We start from the raw sequence: 19,283 nt of genomic DNA on the forward strand, positions 1-19,283 counted from the left end.
CATGGTGTGTCAGGGCTGTGACATGGTCAAGGTGTGTCAGGGCTGTGACGTGGTCATGGTGTGTCAGGGCTGTGACGTGGTCATGGTGTGTCAGGGCTGTGACGTGGTTATGGTGTGTCAGGGCTGTGACATGGTCATGGTGTGTCAGGGCTGTGACATGGTAAAGGTATATCAGGGCTGTGACGTGGTCAAGGTGTGTCAGGGCTGTGACGTGGTCATGGTGTGTCAGGGCTGTGACATGGTAAAGGTGTGTCAGGGCTGTGACATGGTAAAGGTGTGTCAGGGCTGTGACATGGTCATGGTGTGTCAGGGCTGTGACGTGGTCATGGTGTGTCAGGGCTGTGACGTGGTCATGGTGTGTCAGGGCTGTGACGTGGTCATGGTGTGTCAGGGCTGTGACATGGTCAAGGTGTGTCAGGGCTGTGACGTGGTAAAGGTGTGTCAGGGCTGTGACGTGGTCAAGGTGTGTCAGGGCTGTGACATGGTCATGGTGTGTCAGGGCTGTGACGTGGTCATGGTGTGTCAGGGCTGTGATGTGGTCATGGTGTGTCAGGGCTGTGATGTGGTCATGGTGTGTCAGGGCTGTGACATGGTAAAGGTGTGTCAGGGCTGTGACATGGTAAAGGTGTGTCAGGGCTGTGACATGGTCATGGTGTGTCAGGGCTGTGATGTGGTCATGGTGTGTCAGGACTGTGATGTGGTAAAGGTGTGTCAGGGCTGTGACGTGGTCATGGTGTGTCAGGGCTGTGACATGGTCAAGGTGTGTCTGGGCTGTGACATGGTAAATGTGTGTCAGGGCTGTGACATGGTAAAGGTGTGTCAGGGCTGTGACATGGTCATGGTGTGTCAGGGCTTTGACGTGGTCATGGTGTGTCAGGGCTGTGACATGGTAAAGGTGTGTCAGGGCTGTGATGTGGTAAAGGTGTGTCAGGGCTGTGACATGGTAAAGGTGTGTCAGGGCTGTGACATGGTCAAGGTGTGTCAGGGCTGTGACATGGTCAAGGTGTGTCAGGGCTGTGACATGGTAAAGGTGTGTCAGGGCTGTGACATGGTCAAGGTGTGTCAGGGCTGTGACATGGTAAAGGTGTGTCAGGGCTGTGACATGGTCAAGGTGTGTCAGGGCTGTGACATGGTAAAGGTGTGTCAGGGCAGTGACGTGGTCATGGTGTGTCAGGGCTGTGACATGGTAAAGGTGTGTCAGGGCTGTGACATGGTCAAGGTGTGTCAGGGCTGTGACATGGTAAAGGTGTGTCAGGGCTGTGACATGGTCAAGGTGTGTCAGGGCTGTGACGTGGTAAAGGTGTGTCAGGGCTGTGACGTGGTCAAGGTGTGTTAGGGCTGTGACATGGTCAAGGTGTGTCTGGGCTGTGACATGGTAAATGTGTGTCAGGGCTGTGACATGGTAAAGGTGTGTCAGGGCTGTGACATGGTCATGGTGTGTCAGGGCTTTGACGTGGTCATGGTGTGTCAGGGCTGTGACATGGTAAAGGTGTGTCAGGGCTGTGATGTGGTAAAGGTGTGTCAGGGCTGTGACATGGTAAAGGTGTGTCAGGGCTGTGACATGGTCAAGGTGTGTCAGGGCTGTGACATGGTCAAGGTGTGTCAGGGCTGTGACATGGTAAAGGTGTGTCAGGGCTGTGACATGGTCAAGGTGTGTCAGGGCTGTGACATGGTAAAGGTGTGTCAGGGCTGTGACATGGTAAAGGTGTGTCAGGGCAGTGACGTGGTCATGGTGTGTCAGGGCTGTGACATGGTAAAGGTGTGTCAGGGCTGTGACATGGTCAAGGTGTGTCAGGGCTGTGACATGGTAAAGGTGTGTCAGGGCTGTGACGTGGTCATGGTGTGTCAGGGCTGTGATGTGGTAAAGGTGTGTCAGGGCTGTGACATGGTCAAGGTGTGTCAGGGCTGTGACATGGTCAAGGTGTGTCAGGGCTGTGACATGGTAAAGGTGTGTCAGGGCTGTGACATGGTCAAGGTGTGTCAGGGCTGTGACATGGTAAAGGTGTGTCAGGGCTGTGATGTGGTAAAGGTGTGTCAGGGCTGTGACATGGTCATGGTGTGTCAGAGCTGTGAAATGGTAAAGGTGTGTCAGGGCTGTGACGTGGTCATGGTGTGTCAGGGCTGTGACATGGTCATGGTGTGTCAGGGCTGTGACATGGTAAAGGTGTGTCAGGGCTGTGACATGGTAAAGGTGTGTCAGGGCTGTGACATGGTCATGGTGTGTCAGGGCTGTGACATGGTAAAGGTGTGTCAGGGCTGTGACATGGTAAAGGTGTGTCAGGGCTGTGATGTGGTCATGGTGTGTCAGGGCTGTGACATGGTAAAGGTGTGTCAGGGATGTGACATGGTAAAGGTGTGTCAGGGCTGTGACATGGTAAAGGTGTGTCAGGGCTGTGATGTGGTAAAGGTGTGTCAGGGCTGTGACATGGTCAAGGTGTGTCAGGGCTGTGATGTGGTCATGGTGTGTCAGGGCTGTGACATGGTCAAGGTGTGTCAGGGCTGTGATGTGGTAAAGGTGTGTCAGGGCTGTGACATGGTCATGGTGTGTCAGGGCTGTGACATGGTCATGGTGTGTCAGGGCTGTGACATGGTAAAGGTGTGTCAGGGCTGTGATGTGGTAAAGGTGTGTCAGGGCTGTGACATGGTAAAGGTGTGTCAGGGCTGTGATGTGGTCATGGTGTGTCAGGGCTGTGACATGGTCAAGGTGTGTCAGGGCTGTGACACGGTAAAGGTGTGTCAGGGCTGTGATGTGGTCATGGTGTTTCAGGGCTGTGACATGGTCAAGGTGTGTCAGGGCTGTGATGTGGTCATGGTGTGTCAGGGCTGTGACATGGTAAAGGTGTGTCAGGGCTGTGACATGGTCATGGTGTGTCAGGGCTGTGACATGGTCAAGGTGTGTCAGGGCTGTGACGTGGTCATGGTGTGTCAGGGCTGTGACATGGTAAAGGTGTGTCAGGGCTGTGACATGGTAAAGGTGTGGCAGGGCTGTGACATGGTTAGGTTATGGTGTGTCAGGGCTGTGACATGGTAAAGGTGTGTCAGGGCTGTGACATGGTAAAAGTGTGTCAGGGCTGTGATGTGGTCATGGTGTGTCAGGGCTGTGACATGGTAAAGGTGTGTCAGGGCTGTGATGTGGTAAAGGTGTGTCAGGGCTGTGACATGGTCAAGGTGTGTCAGGGCTGTGATGTGGTCATGGTGTGTCAGGGCTGTGACGTGGTCATGGTGTGTCAGGGCTGTGACATGGTCAAGGTGTGTCAGGGCTGTGATGTGGTAAAGGTGTGTCAGGGCTGTGACGTGGTAAAGGTGTGTCAGGGCTGTGATGTGGTCATGGTGTGTCAGGGCTGTGACGTGGTCATGGTGTGTCAGGGCTGTGACATGGTAAAGCTGTGTCAGGGCTGTGACGTGGTCATGGTGTGTCAGGGCTGTTACGTGGTCATGGTGTGTCAGGGCTGTGACGTGGTAAAGGTGACATGGAATAGAGTGAAGGTGCCCCTAGACACTGATCTTGGGTCAGTTTAGCATTTTCCCCATGAATGCTTAACAATTTTGGGAGGGGAAGCTGATCCTAGATCTGTACCGAGGGAAAACGTCACCCCAGAGTGATCACCTTCAGGTCCGCAAAAACAGTACAGTGGTGTTGTGTTACGTCTGTTTATCTCTAGATCACAGGAAACAGGGGATTTGCATTGTCTGTCTTTCACACACACCACTGTTGCCTCGCTGCGTTAAATGGAGAAAGAATAGTTTCCTCAGGCAAACCTGGAAGATGTATCTATTTGAAGACACTGTAGACTATCACATGCAGTCTGCCCACCAACCCCATATGACTAATACCTTCTATGACATCTACTGCTTGAGTCATTCTATCTAGATTAGTAACGCTATAAAACACAACAAGATAAATAACTGTCCGTAAGAGTCATCATTCGAAATGTTCTTTTCAGCTCCAGTAAAAACGAGCGAATAGGGAAGGCTCCTTGTGTGTGAGCGCAGAGAGAAGGAAGATAATGTTGAATATGTCAGGGTCTTTGTGAACTGCAGGGGGCGCTCAGGAGTGCTACTCGACTCGTCAGCCTAGAGACAGCATAATGACGCAGCGTGGTGACTCCCTTCTTCCTTTTGCATTCTAAAGCAGTGCTATTAGTCAACTGTGTCCTTACAAAAAAGTCTGAGCTGACACTCACCCAGAAGTGTTTGCAGAGGTGTGAAGAAGACTCTACTATGTTTACCATTACATTTTTGGGAGAATATATAGTGACAACTGTGTTGTCATGAAAAATCATGAACCACAAAAAATGAATCAAGCACAGGAAGTTGGTGGCACCTTAATTGGAGAGGACGGGCTTGTGGTAATGGCTGGAGTGGATTAACTGGAATGGTATCAAATACATTAAACACATTGTTTCCAAATTCTTATTTACAATGATGGCCTACTAAAAGGCAAAAGGCCTCCTACAGGGATGGGGACTGGGATTAAAAATGTAAAATAAAAATATAGGACAACACACACATCATGACAAGAGAGACACCACAACAACACATAAAGAGAGACTTAAATGATGTCTCTGAATCAGGGTTAGTTTGGCAGCTGGGGTGAAAGAGGAGCGATTATGATAGAGGAAACCAAGTCTACATTTAACTTTAGCCTGCAGCTTTGGTATGTGCTGTAAGGAGGACAGTGCACCGTCTAGCCATACTTCCAAGTACTTGTATGAGGTGACTACCTCAAGCTCTAAACCCTCAGAGGTAGTAATCACACCAGTGGGGATAGGGTCATTCTTCTTACCAAAACACATCACCTTTGTTTTGGAGGTGTTCAGAACAAGGTTAAGGGCAGAGAAAGCTTGTTGGACACTAAGAAAGCTTTATTGTAGAGCTTTTAACACAAAAGCCGGGGAGGGGCCAGCTGAGTAGAAGACTGTATCATCTGGATATAATTGGATGAGAGAGCTTCCTACTGCCTGAGCTATGTTGTTGATGTATATTGAGAAGCGCATGGGGCCTAGGATCGAACCTTGGGGTACACCCTTGGTGACAGGCAGTGGCTGAGACAGCAGATGTTCTGACTTTATACACTGCACTCTTTGAGAGAGTTAGTTAGCAAACCAGGCCGAAGACCCCTCAGAGACACCAATACTCCTTAGCCGGCCCACAAGAATGGAATGGTTTATCGTATCAAAAGCTTTGGCCAAGTCGATACAAATGTGAGTGTGTCAGAGAGAGAGAGAGAGAGAGATAAAAGATGGACTACTCACACACGCAGGAAGGCAGCTGTCCGGACCAGTTGTGGTCCTGCAGACAGATCCGCACAGAGGGGCCGATGAGGCGGAAGCCTGGGATGCACTGGTACACTACCGTCTCTCTGTACCCAAAGTTCTCCCCGATCACCTGGCCGTTCACTATGGTCTCCGGAATACCACAGTGGCCCGCTGGAGAGGAACACAAAAACAATAGTTAGAGGAGGGAGAGGAGAGAGAGAGAGAGCAAGAGAAGAGAGAGGGGGGGGAGAGAGATAGGCAAACAGAGAGAAAGGGGGAGAGAGAGAGAGCGAAGGCGAAAGAGAATCAGGGAGAGAAAGAGAGAGCGAAAGAGAGTCAGAGAGAGAGACGATGTTATGTTTACTGTTAATTTGTACTGTTAATTTCACTTGTGTTTATTATCTATTTCACTTGCTTTGGCAATGTTAACATATGTTTCCCATGCCAATAAAGCCCTTAAATGGACTTGAAATTGAAATTGAATTGAGAGAGAGAGGGGAGAGGGGAGAGGGGAGAGAGAGGGGAGAGTTAGGTGGAAGAGGGAGAACGAGAAGTCTTGTAATGTACCGTACAGTCCTGTTCTTCGAAGGTTACAGACAGAGTACAGTATTGAGATGCTAATTTAATCAGTCAGGTCGCAGAGATATTTTTAGTCCACAGACATGTGTCAGAGAAAAGATGGAAGCCCAAAATAGACAGTTGTCCCTGCTTCCACAGACTTGGCATCAGCAGACAAAAAAGTTAGACTGTAAAGCTATTTTAACACATTAGAAAGATGTTCCTTAGAGGTGGAGACTTAAAATAACTCTACAACAACAAAAACATTGTTAGGGCAATAGATACTGTAGCCTACATTTCACAGACAGACAACACAATGTGGGGAATGGTTCTTCGTTCTTAATAATCTTAACATTCTCTCAGAGTCTGGAGAATGACTTGGTTGTTTTACACAAAGACAGAGAACAGAGATGTGGGGAACACATAGGTTGTTTTACCCAAGCAGCGCGTCTCCTGTCCACTCCACAGTCCAGAGGGGAGGCATTCTCTCACGGTAGAGCCCACCAGCATGAACCCTGCATCACACATGAAGATGGCGGTCGCCCCGAAGGTCATCTGTGTACCAATCTTCTTCCCATTGGGCGGGCCAGGGAGGTCTCCACAGGAAATGACTGTGACACAGACAATACAATAACAGAGACATCATCTCCCAGCTCACAAACCATAAACAAACATAAACAAACATATGAGAGATATTGTCTCAAAGCACTCTCAGAGTTGAATATAACAATTATTTGAATTCTTGGTTAATAAATAAGACACAGGCTGATCCCTTACAGATCCAATGGTAATTCAATCGGAGCGATTTTTGCCAAGTTTGAATTGATCTGTCAACTGTTTCTGTGATATTTGTAAGTGAAGGTGAGTCATATTATTTTGTATTTGGGATCCTTGGAACAGGAGAGGAGACGAGCTAGGGGAGAGGAGAGAGGAGGTGCAGAGAGGAGAGGAGAGGAGAGAGGAGGACAGGAGGGAGGGGAGAAGAAGGAGTGGAGAGGAGAAGGGAAGGGAGGAGGGACAGGAGAGGAGAAGGGAGAGAAGAGAGGAAGAATTGAATGGAGGTAAAGGGTAGGGAGAGAGGAGAGGAGGTAAAGGGAGAGGAGAGTGGAGAGTGGAGGTAAAGGGAGAGGAGGTAATGGGATATGAGGTAAAGGGAGAGGAGAGGAGGTAAAGGGAGAGGAGAGGAGGTAAAGGGAGAGGAGAGGAGGTAAAGGGATAGGATAAGTGATAAAGGGAGAGGAGAAGTGATAAAGGGAGAGGAGAGGAGGTAAAGGGAGAGGAGGAGGAGGTAAAGGGGGAGGAGAAGTGATAAAGGGAGAGGAGAGGATGTAAAGGGAGAGGAGAGGAGGTAAAGGAAGAGGAGAAGTGAAAGGGAGAGGACAGGAGGTAAATGGAGAGGAGCGTGGAGGTAAAGGGAGAGGAGGTAAAGGGATAGGAGGTAAATGGAGAGGAGAAGTGATAAAGGGAGAGGAGAGGAGGTAAAGGGAGAGGAGAGGTGGTAAAGGGAGAGGAGAGGAGGTAAAGGGAGAGGAGAAGTGATAAAAGGAGAGAAGAGGAGGTAAAGGGAGAGGAGAAGTGATAAAGGGAGAGGAGAGGAGGTAAATGAAGAGGAGAAGTGATAAAGGGAGAGGAGAGGAGGTAAAGGGAGAGGAGGTAAAGTGATATGAGGTAAAAGGAGAGGAGAGGAGGCAAATGGAGAGGAGAAGTGATAAAGGGAGAGGAGAGGAGGTAAAGAGAGAGGAGAGGTGGTAAAGGGAAAGGAGAGGAGGTAAAGGGGGAGGAGAAGTGATAAAGGGAGAGTAGAGGAGGTAAAGAGAGAGGAGAGGAGGTAAAGAGAGAGGAGAGGAGGTAAAGGGAGAGGATAAGTGATAAAGGGAGAGGAGAGGAAGTAAATGGAGAGGAGAGTGGAGGTAAAGGGAGAGGAGGTAAAGGGATAGGAGGTAAATGGAGATGAGAGGAGGTAAATGGAGAGGAGGTAAAGGGAGAGGAGAGGAGGTAAATGAAGAGGAGAGTGGAGGTAAAGGGAGAGGAGGTAAAGGGATAGGAGGTAAATGGAGAGGAGAGGAGGCAAATTGAGAGGAGAAGTGATAAAGGGAGAGGAGAGGAGGTAAAGAGAGAGGAGAGGAGGTAAAGGGGGAGGAGAAGTGATAAAGGGAGAGGAGAGGAGGTAAAGGGAGAGGAGAGGAGGTAAAGGGAGAGGAGAGGAGGTAAAGGGAGAGGAGAAGTGATAAAGGGAGAGGAGAGGAGGTAAAGGGAGAGGAGAGTGGAGGTAAAGGGAGATTATGTAAAGGGATAGGAGAAGTGATAAAGTGAGAGGAGAGGAGGTAAATGGAGAGGAGAGGAGGTAAAGGGAGGGGAAAGGAGGTAAAGGGAGGGGAAAGGAGGTAAAGGGAGAGTAGAGGTGGTAAAGGGAGAGGAGGTAAAGGAAGAGGAGAGGAGGTGAAGGGAGCAGAAAAGTGGTAAATGGAGAGGAGAGGAGGTAAAGGGAGAGGAGAGGAGGTAAAGAGAGAGGAGAGGAGGTAAAGGGAGAGCAGAAGTGGTAAAGGGAGAGGAGAGTGGAGGTAAAGGGAGAGTAGAGGGGTAAAGGAAGAGGAGAAGTGGTAAAGGGAGAGGAGAGGAGGTAAAGGAAGAGGAGAGGAGGTAAAGGGAGAGGAGAGTGGAGGTAAAGGGAGAGTAGAGGTGTAAAGGAAGAGGAGAAGTGGTAAAGGGAGAGGAGAGGAGGTAAAGGAAGAGGAGAGGAGGTAAAGGGAGAGGAGAAGTGGTAAAGGGAGAGGAAAGGAGGTAAAGGAAGAGGAGAGGAGGTAAAGGGAGAGGAGAAGTGGTAAAGGGAGAGGAGAAGTGGTAAAGGAAGAGGAGAGGAGGTAAAGGGAGAGGAGAAGTGGTAAAGGGAGAGGAGAGGAGGTAAAGAGAGAGGAGAGGAGGTAAAGGGAGAGGAGAAGTGGTAAAGAGAGAGGAGAGGAGGTAAAGGAAGAGGAGAGGAGGTAAAGGGAGAGGAGAAGTGGTAAAGGGAGAGGAGAGGAGGTAAAGGGAGGTTGGAGGTGGCCTGGGGATTCTGTTTGTTTATTTTCTGTTTTGGGAAAATTGAAACCATAAAAATCTATATGATCAAGTCTAGTGCATTCACTATCCTCCCACATCCACAACCAAGCACACCTGATCCTGATACTACTTTTAATGAACATCTCAAAGACGTCTCTATCCACCTATCTATCTCATTATTGAATATTTGGGGTAAAAATATCACATTTCGATCTTAGGATTCTGCCCAAGGTTGGACAGACATTCAACACTCCCTAGGGCAGACTGTAGCAAAATGTAGCAAACATGTGTAAAGTTACATTTGCTAAGTCAAATTGCTAATCATTACATAGACATGCAATACACCTTAGGCACACAGCATAAACACAACCTAAACACAACAGGCTTCTGACATGGAGATGTCCGCCTTTTACTCACTCTGACAGTGAGGCCTTTCATTCCTCCAACTCCACACGCCGTTGGTCGTGCACTGGATGTGGGCGGGGCCTAGACGGTAGTAGCCCGGGTCACAGTTGAAGATAATCTTGGTCCTGTACTCATAGTGGGAGCCGTTCACGATCTTCCACCTCCCGTGTTCCAGAGAGAAGGAGCCGATGCTTGGACACACCACCACTGTCACACAGAAACACACCGCACACCCAGGTTCACAGGCACAGTCACACGAGCGTGTACGCGCACACACAGCAGGCATTATTATCCAGAGCGACTTACTGGCAGAAGATAATTGGCATATCCTCAGATTTCTTCCCACACAGTTCTCCATTACAATTGTATTATTTTCTGTGTTAACTGTTGACCTCCATTTGCGCTGCTTTGTGAGGCAGCCAGGCATTGTAAACAGTCATCTTAAGGGGAAATAACTTCATGTTTTGGCAAAATACAGACTAATAAATAAGTGAGGGATTGCCTTCGAGGGGGGAACTTATTTTACTAGGGAAGTAATTGACCTCATGGGAGCTGTGAGGTGAACGCACAAACACACACACATACACACACTCTCACACACTGACACACACAATTACAATCACGCATACAGACAAATATACTCTCTACCCCTGCTTCACTTGTCCTAGCTGCTGGACTAACCTCCTAGCCTAACATTAGCTATCTGGGCAGCGCGCACAAATGCCCTCATACACCCCCCCATTAGCTTCCTAGCCTAATGTTAGCTACCTGAACAACGAGGGATCTTGTTGTGGTTGCTCCATGTGCCGTCCGGTTGGCAGACGGCGCTGGTCAGCTCTTTGGAGGACAGGCGGTAGCCGTCATTGCAGAAGTAGGTCACGTGTGTGCCCACTGAGTAGTCCACCGTTAGCACTCCTCCATTCAACGGTGCCTTAGGCACCCCGCAGGACACCGCTGCCATGGGGGAGACCAGGGGAGAGGTGGGGAGAGGAGGAGGAGGGGCGCCCAGGGGAGGAGGAGGGGCGAGGAGGGGAGACCAGGGGAGGAGGAGGGGCGAGGAGGGGAGACCAGGGGAGGAGGATGGGAGAGGAGGAGAAGAGGAGGGGAGAGCAGGGGAGGAGGATGGGAGAGGAGGATGGGAGACCAGGGGAAAGGGAGGGGAGACCAGGGGAGAGGAGGAGAGACCAGGAGAGGAGGAGGGTAGACCAGGAGAGGAGGATGGGAGAGGAGGAGAAGAGGAGGGGAGACCAGGGGAGGAGGATGGGAGAGGAGGAGGGGCGAGGAGGGGAGACCAGGGGAGGAGGATGGGAGAGGAGGATGGGAGACCAGGGGAAAGGGAGCGTAGACCAGGTGAGAGGAGGAGAGACCAGGAGAGGAGGAGGGGAGATCAGGAGAGGAGAAGAGACCAGAGGAGGGGAGACCAGAGGAGTGGAGACCAGGGGAGGAGGAGGATACAGGAGGAGAGGAAGAGAGGAGAGTCAGCACTTATTCTGCTCAAAGGAATTACACTCAGGGTTATTTATCAAAGGAATTTTACTCAGGGTTATTGCACTCTTCACACCACGCCCTCAAATCAGTCTCACACACAGAGATAAACTCACACATACAGAGGACTCAAGTAACACACACACCAACAGTACACAACTCACACAAGGAGATCAACACAAACCGTTTCAACACAAAGGCCTGCTGACGACATTGGTCAGAGAGATAAAGTAACAATGCTCACTCAAAGACCCACTATATACCACTATTAACAGACTGTCAGTACAGTGAGGAACATTGATTCTGCTTCCACATATTCTTCTAACACACAGAGACCATATAATGATACTGATTCTCTTCCTGTTCATTCATCTTCTAACACACAGAGACCATATACTGATACTGATTATCTTCCTGTTCATTCATCTTCTAACACACAGATACCATATAATGATACTGATTCTCTTCCTGTTCATTCATCTTCTAACACACAGAGACCATATACTGATACTGATTATCTTCCTGTTCATTCATCTTCTAACACACAGATACCATATAATGATACTGATTCTCTTCCTGTTCATTCATCTTCTAACACACAGAGACCATATACGGATACTGATTATCTTCCTGTTCATTTGTCTTCTAACACAGAGACCATATAATGATACTGATCTGATTCTCTTCCTGTTCATTCATCTTCTAACACACAGAGACCATATCATGAAAAATACTGATTATCTTCCTGTTCATTCGTCTTCTAACACAGAGACCACACAATGACACAGAGACAGCATGTTAGGAATTTTATGAATAATGACTAAACAATATAATGACTAAACAACATCTACATTTTAAATAGAACCATAACTAATTAAACTCTACTCTGTTTTATTATATCTGATTAATAATGTTAATTCATAAGTGAGGGATTGTGGAGGATGAAACAAGGGGTAATTAAATAAAATAAATACCATTCCAGCCAGGTTGGAGAGGACTGGAATTGTGGGGTTTTTAAGTAAGCAGAAAGGGTCGTTAACCTATGGTTGAACCGACTCAACTTAGCTCTGGGGTGTTTAGGCAGTGTGTGTTTTCTTAGGTTTTCCATTAGCTGGAACTGTCTGCTAAATGGTGATGGATGAAGACTTCAGAAGTTTTAATCTCGATTTAACTGTGTGTCTGGAGTGAGAGCGAGAAGGGGCGGGAATAAACTTTTGAACTGTTGGGAGAAAGGACAATTTGTAACCTATGACGTCATATTTTGTATATAAACTGTTTGTTCGTGGTTACATGGCAGCGCGCTCCGAGAACAAATACTATTATATAATTTTGATAAGACTGGTCTCTGTCTATTTTATGCAAATAGGAATCTTACAAATTCTTATAAAATAGACTGAGTGATTTAATAAATGTATAATTAATAGGAATGATGAAATTCCAGTGACACAGCATTGAGACAATTTTGACATAAACACGCTGCTCACTCAACCCGCACTAACTATCTACTGACAAAGTAGTGCCCACTCAATCTTTACACAGCCACAAAGGATCACCTTATACCAACTGATTTACAGAGACACAGAAAAACATTTTTGACAGAGATAAAGAAACCAAAACCAACACACAGACAAGGTTGAAAGGAAAATAACTTCGTCACAGTCCCCTTTCAAGCAGAGGTGGAAGTGTAGGAGTTATTTTAGTTTTTCCACCGTGTAGATGGGGGGCAGGGACCTTCTTCTAAACACACAAACAAACCAGAAATTGTGTCTGTAGACACTGAGCGTACAAACATTAGGAACACCTCTATGTCACTCAGTGTATGTCGGAAGTCATTCTGAATAAGGTGGATGGCATCATTTCTTCCTGCTATAACAATAGGTATATTGTTGTGGGAAAAGCTGGAGAAGTGAATTATAATTATAAAGTGAAGAGTAAGCAAAAACAAAACAGAGGCTTTGAGGAGATTATAACTATGCTGTGTGTGTGTATGTACGTGTATGTGTGTGTGTGTGTGTGTGTGTGTGTGTGTGTGTGTGTGTGTGTGTGTGTGTGTGCTCTCTGCTAAGGAAAATGTGAATATACTTTCTGGTGATTGTCACTCCTACAGTTTTACATAAGGTTTTAGCTAACAGAATATGATTAGACCCATCCTTATATTTCCTCTCTCTTTCTCTCCAATCCGTTTGGAACACTACTGAGGCGGCGTCTCAATTGGCTTCCTATTCCCCTACCTTTGTAGTACTTTACCGATAAAGCTCTGCTCAAAAGTAGTGCACATTAGGTATTTTATCAGGATCCCCATTAGCTGTTGCAAAAGCAGCAGCTACTTCTCCTGGGGTCCACACAGAACATTACACATAATACAGAACATCACTAGACAAGAACAGCTCAAGGACAGAACTACATACATTTAAATGTGATGTGTTACTGCACTATTCAGGAGATAACGGTTCGATCACACCGACAGCGTCATTGCATTTTTGGTACGGCAGAATGACATTCATTTCCAATGAAACCCTGTGTTTACCTTTGCAGCGTTGCGTTGCAGAGACAGTTGCAGTGCGTTCTGTGTGGTGCATACTTAGGATTTATCCAACGTATGAGTCTAACTGTATCCGTAGACGTCTTGACAGAAACAGTAGCAGAAGGTGAATGTTGAACTGTTGTGGCACACACATCCAGATGATGCTGCCGTACTATTTTTCACACGGACACTGTCGGTGTGATCGAAGCGTAAGGTGCCGCTCAGAACGCACCCGGAGGTTAGTATCTGTCTGTTCGGATATACATCCACTATTGGTATTTCAACTTGTTGTCAGTGTAAAAACATCGTCAAGCTCTAGATGTAATCATCAAGACCATTTGGTCTCATCATATTATGAGGACAGCATCAATATATAAAAGAAAATGTCCTGCTGAGATTGAGTTTTTCCCCAATGTGGACACTAAGAACATCAGTCCAATTCTGATATTTTTGTCCACTAATTGGTCTTTTGACCAATCACATACCATATTTTCAGATCGGTCTTTTTCAGAGCTGATTTGATTGGTCAAAAGACCAATTAATGAAATCAAATCTGAATTGGGCTGCCTGTGTAAAAATACAGCCACGTAAGTCATATCATGGGTGTCACTCCATGTTAGTGTCCCTCGAGCCTCTGGCACCTGACAGTAAGGTGGCATCAAATCACATTAAATCACTGAGTGGAGCTTTAGACGAAACCAGTTTTGAGGGGACATTTATTTCTATTCTGGCTCTCACATTTCATGTAGAAAAAACTAGCTAGAGGTAGATAAGTGTTGAGTAGCTACAATGGAATTGGACCTCTTATATGTGACACACTAGTAAAGATTCCTGGAAAGTTATAGTCCAATTGTAGTAGTATAGTATTGAGCATTTCAACTCATGAGTCGTGACTTCCGATCAGGACTACAATAGGACAGCTTTTTAAATATAGGCAGCTTTATGAGTATTTGGTTCCTGATCCTGGCCAATACTGCTAGTGGTACTGCAGCATATCATTGTGATGTAAAGCATTTCAACGACATGCGTCTGGCTGACTGTAAATAATTCCCTGCTTTAACTGTAAAACATCTGTCCACAATAGATAGACAGTTAAGAACTAGCCTTGCCTCCTTCCACCCTCCCCCTTTCCCCCATGCCCTAACACCCTGATCTCACCTTGGCAAGCCGGAACGGGGGAGTCCCAGGCGAAGTATCCGTAGGGGTTCCTCCTGCACACGGCCGTACTGTTCCCTATGAGGCGGTATCCCCGGTCACAGGCCCAGCGGACCAGGCTGTTGAGGTGACCTCCAGTCTGGCTGCTGATGGACCCCTGCAGGGGCGAGTCAGGGGTGCTGCAGTATAGGGCTGGGGACGGACACACACACACGCACACACACACACACATACACACACACACACACACACACACACACACACACACTAGATCAGTAACCTTTTAGTATTAACCAGAGCCTTATTCCTGTAATATAAGACTCTGACCTAGTACTACTGGTATTCATGTAACAACACAGAGCACCTTTATATTATTTGAACTAAATGTGGAGCATTTATTTGTCATAAAAAAACATGTAATTTCCCCATACCTATACATCATACAGTTACATAAATAACACTCTTTCTGGCATTGATGCGATGAGATTTTGAAAACTTCACCAGCTAAAATGTGATGTGTTCTCTATTTGATCACTATCTGAATGCACTATAAAGCACTCTGCTCGCCCTCCACTCACCTTCTGTCGAAATCAATACAGGAATCATTCTGATTTCCATCGACTGAGCTGTGGGAATAGCTATTGTGTACCTTGACTTTTCACTTTTATAAACCACAGTAGGAGGGCAAAGTCAAACCACATCCGGGAGGGTGAATTCTAGTTCACACAGCAAGTTCTGACTTCTAGGTATTATTAATTCAAGCCTTATTAATTAAGATACATATTTAAACTAACACCGAGCACACAGCTACAGTAAACACACTGTCCTGATTGTGTGTGAACAATGGAACAATGGCCAGGGGTTGCACTAAGGGATGTCGTCTCAGAATGTAAAGAGAGGAGACAATGTCCTGTAATCTCACTGAGGAAGATTAAAGAAGAGGAGGAAAGCCAAGCTTACAGAAGAAACATATTTTTGATTTAACCTTTATTTAACTAGGCAAGCCAGTTAAGAACAAATTATTATTTACAATGACAGCCTACCAGTGAACAGTAGATTAACTGCCTTGTTCAGGGGCAAAATGACAGATTTTTTCCTTGTCAGCACAGGGATTCGACCCAGCAACCTTTTGGTTACTAGTCCAAAGCTCCAACCACTAGGCTACCTGCCGACCCATATTTACCTTTATTAATTTCCCCTTTTGTACTTTAACTATTTGCACATCATTATAACACTGTACATCGCTACAATAGGACAATGGAAATGTGGCTATTCCTGTGAAACTTGGGAGTGTAATGTTTACTGTTCATTTTTGATAGATTTCCCTTTCTTATTATCTATTTCACTTGCTTTGACAATGTAAAAATATGTTTCCCATGCCAATAAAGCCTATTGAAATGAGAGAGAGAGAGTGAGAGAGCGAGCGAGCGAGAGAGATAGAGAGGGATAGATAAAGAGGGAGGGGATAAAGAGGGGGAGGGAGAGATATCTCATCCTGGAATATCCAAGGCCTGAGGTCATCTGCCTTTGGCCTAAAGAGCAGGAACCTGGACTTCACTTGGAAATACAGACATTGTCATCCTACAAGAAACATGGTATAGAGGAGACGGACCCACTGGTTGCACTCTAGGTTACAGAGAGCTGGTAGTAACATCCACCAAACTACCAGGTGTGAAACAGGGAAGGGACTCAGGTGGGATGCTAATTTGGTACAGAGCAGACCTAACTGACTATTACATTAATCAAAACAGGAACATTTTACACCTGGCTAGAAATTAAAAAGGAAATGATCTTAAGAAGAAGACAAATGTCCTCCTGTGTGCTACCTACATCCCCCCACTAGAATCCACATACTTTAATGAAGACAGGTTCTCCATCCTGGAGGGGTAAAACAATCATTTCTAGGCCCAGTGACATGTACTAGTCTGTGGCGACCTAAATGCCAGAACCGGACAAGTACCTGAAACCCTCAGCACACAGGGGGACAAACACCTACTTGGAGGTGACAGCATTCCCTCCCCCATATGCCACCCTAGGCACAACATAACCAACAACTGCAGCACAAACTTTTGGTATGTACATTGTCAATGGTAGGCTTCAAGAGGACTCCTTATAGTAGGTACACCTATAGATAATCTCGGCAGTAGTACTGCAGACTACTTTATCATTGACCTCAACCCAGAGTCTCTCAGAGCGTTCACAGTTAACTCACTGACACCCCTATCAGATCACAGCAAACATCTGTCTACTTGAACAGAGCAATACTCAATCATAAGGCATCAAAGCCAAAGGAACTGAAGAATATTAAGAAATGCTATAGATGGAAGGAAAGTAGTGTGGAAACCTACCAAAAAACTATTAGACAATAAATTCAATCCCTTTTAGACAACTTCCTAGACAAAATCTTCCACTGTAATAGTGAAGATGTACATTTGGCAGTAGAAAATCTAAGCAGTATATTTGACCTCTCAGCTTCCCTATCAAATCTAAAAATGTCAAACAGAAAACTGAAGAAAATTAACATTGACATTTTTTTATGAAGAATGCAAAAACCTAAGAAAGAAATTGAGAAACCTGTCCAACCAAAAAACATAGAGACCCATAAAACCTGAGTCTACGCCTTCACTATGGTGAATCACTAAAACAATACAGAAACACACTATGAAAAAGAAGGAACAGCACGTCAGAAATCAGCTCAATGTAATTGAAGAATCCAACCATTTCTGGGAAAACCACTTGTCCACACTATTTGGCTCTATAACAAAGAACAAACAGCAAAAATAATTAGAACCCCCCGGATTCTCCAATTACGTTGAATGAACTACAGGACAAAATAAAAACCCTCCAACCCAAAAAGGCCTGTGGTGTTGATGGTATCCTCAATGAAATGATAAAATATACAGACAATAAATTCCAATTGGCTATACTTAAACTCTAACATCCTTAGCTCTGACATCTTCCCCCAATATTTGCAACTACGGACTGATCAACCCACAAAGTGGGGACAAATTTGACCCCAATAACTACCGTGGAATATACGTCAACAGCAACCTTGGGAAAATCCTCTGCATTATCATTAACCGCAGACTTGTACATTTCCTCAGTGAAAACAATGTACTGAGAAAATGTCAAATTGGCTTTTTACCAAATTACTGTACGACAGACCACATATTCACCCTGCACACCCTAATTGACAAACAAACCAACAAACCAAAACAAAGGCAAAGTCTTCTCATGTTTTGTTGATTTCAAAAAAGCCTTCAACTCAATTTGATGGTCTGCTATACAAATTGATGGAAAGTGGTGTTGGGGGAATACATACGACATTATAAAATCCATGTACACAAACAAGTCCCGGTTAAAATTGGCAAAAAACACAATTCTTTCCACAGGGCCGTGGGGTGAGACAGTGATGCAGCTTAATCCACACCCTCTTCAACATATAAATCAACAAATTGGCGAGGGCACTAGAACAGTCTGCAGCACCCGGCCTCAGCCTTCTAGAATCTGAAGACCAATGTCTATTGTTTGCTGATGATCTGGTGCTTCTGTCACCAAACAAGGAGGGTCTACAGCAGTAGCCAGATCTTCTGCACAGATTCTGTCAGACCTGGGCCCTGACAGTAAATCTCAGTAAGACCAAAATAATGGTGTTCCAAAAAAGGTCCAGTCGCCAGGACCACAAATTCCATCTAGACACCGTTGTCCTAGAGCACACAAAAAACGATACATAACTTGGCCTAAACATCAGCTGTAACGATGTGCGCTGAGAGTCGGGAAGCAAGTTCAGGGCGTGAGTGTTTTAATAAAATAAACAGAACATAATACAGAACATGAAACACTAACACCACACAGACATGAAACAGAAACAAGGACGCCTGGGGAAGGAACCAAAGGGAGAGACATATATAGGGAAGGAACCAAAGGGAGCGACATATATAGGGAAGGAACCAAAGGGTGTGACATATATAGGGAAGGAACCAAAGGGTGTGACATATATAGGGAAGGAACCAAAGGGAGTGACATATATAGGGAAGGAACCAAAGGGAGCGACATATATATAGGGAAGGAACCAAAGGGAGAGACATATATAGGGAAGGAACCAAAGGGAGTGACATATATAGGGAAGGAACCAAAGGGAGCGACATATATATAGGGAAGGAACCAAAGGGAGAGACATATATAGGGAAGGAACCAAAGGGAGCGACATATATAGGGGAGGAACCAAAGGGAGTGACATATATAGGGAAGGAACCAAAGGGAGTGACATATATAGGGAAGGAACCAAAGGGAGTGACATATATAGGGAAGGAACCAAAGGGAGTGACATATATAGGGAAGGAACCAAAGGGAGTGACATATATAGGGAAGGAACCAAAGGGAGTGACATATATAGGGAAGGAACCAAAGGGAGTGGCATATATAGGGAAGGAACCAAAGGGAGTGACATATATAGGGAAGGAACCAAAGGGAGTAACATATATAAGGAAGGAACCAAAGGGAGTGACATATATAGGGAAGGAACCAAAGGGAGTGACATATATAGGGAAGGAACCAAAGGGAGTTACATATATAGGGAAGGAACCAAAGGGAGTGACATATATAGGGAAGGAACCAAAGGGAGTGACATATATAGGGAAGGAACCAAAGGGAGTGACATATATAGGGAAGGAACCAAAGGGAGTGACATATATAGGGAAGGAACCAAAGGGAGTGGCATATATTGGAAAGGTAATCAGGGAAGTAATGGAGTCCAGGTTTGTCTGATGACACACAGGTGCGCGTAATGATGGTGACAGGTGTGCGCCATAACGAGCAGCCTGGTGACCTAGAGGCCGGAGAGGGAGCACACGTGACAT

At 46.1% G+C, this 19,283-nt stretch overlaps 1 protein-coding gene across 1 annotated transcript in view; it reads right to left on the reverse strand.

Annotated features, from left to right (window-relative positions):
• csmd3b (CUB and Sushi multiple domains 3b) overlaps positions 1-19,283 on the reverse strand; it is a 425,045-nt gene that overhangs the window by 108,858 nt on the left and 296,904 nt on the right. The window contains 5 exon segments of the mRNA XM_090209281.1: positions 5,256-5,429; positions 6,254-6,427; positions 9,273-9,467; positions 10,029-10,214; positions 14,428-14,616. Of these exon segments, the coding sequence (XP_090065407.1) occupies positions 5,256-5,429; positions 6,254-6,427; positions 9,273-9,467; positions 10,029-10,214; positions 14,428-14,616 (918 nt within the window).

The sequence above is a fragment of the Oncorhynchus mykiss genome, chromosome 18 (assembly GCF_057628025.1).
Source record: "Oncorhynchus mykiss isolate SJ-2025 chromosome 18, ASM5762802v1, whole genome shotgun sequence".
Classification (NCBI taxonomy): domain Eukaryota; kingdom Metazoa; phylum Chordata; class Actinopteri; order Salmoniformes; family Salmonidae; genus Oncorhynchus; species Oncorhynchus mykiss.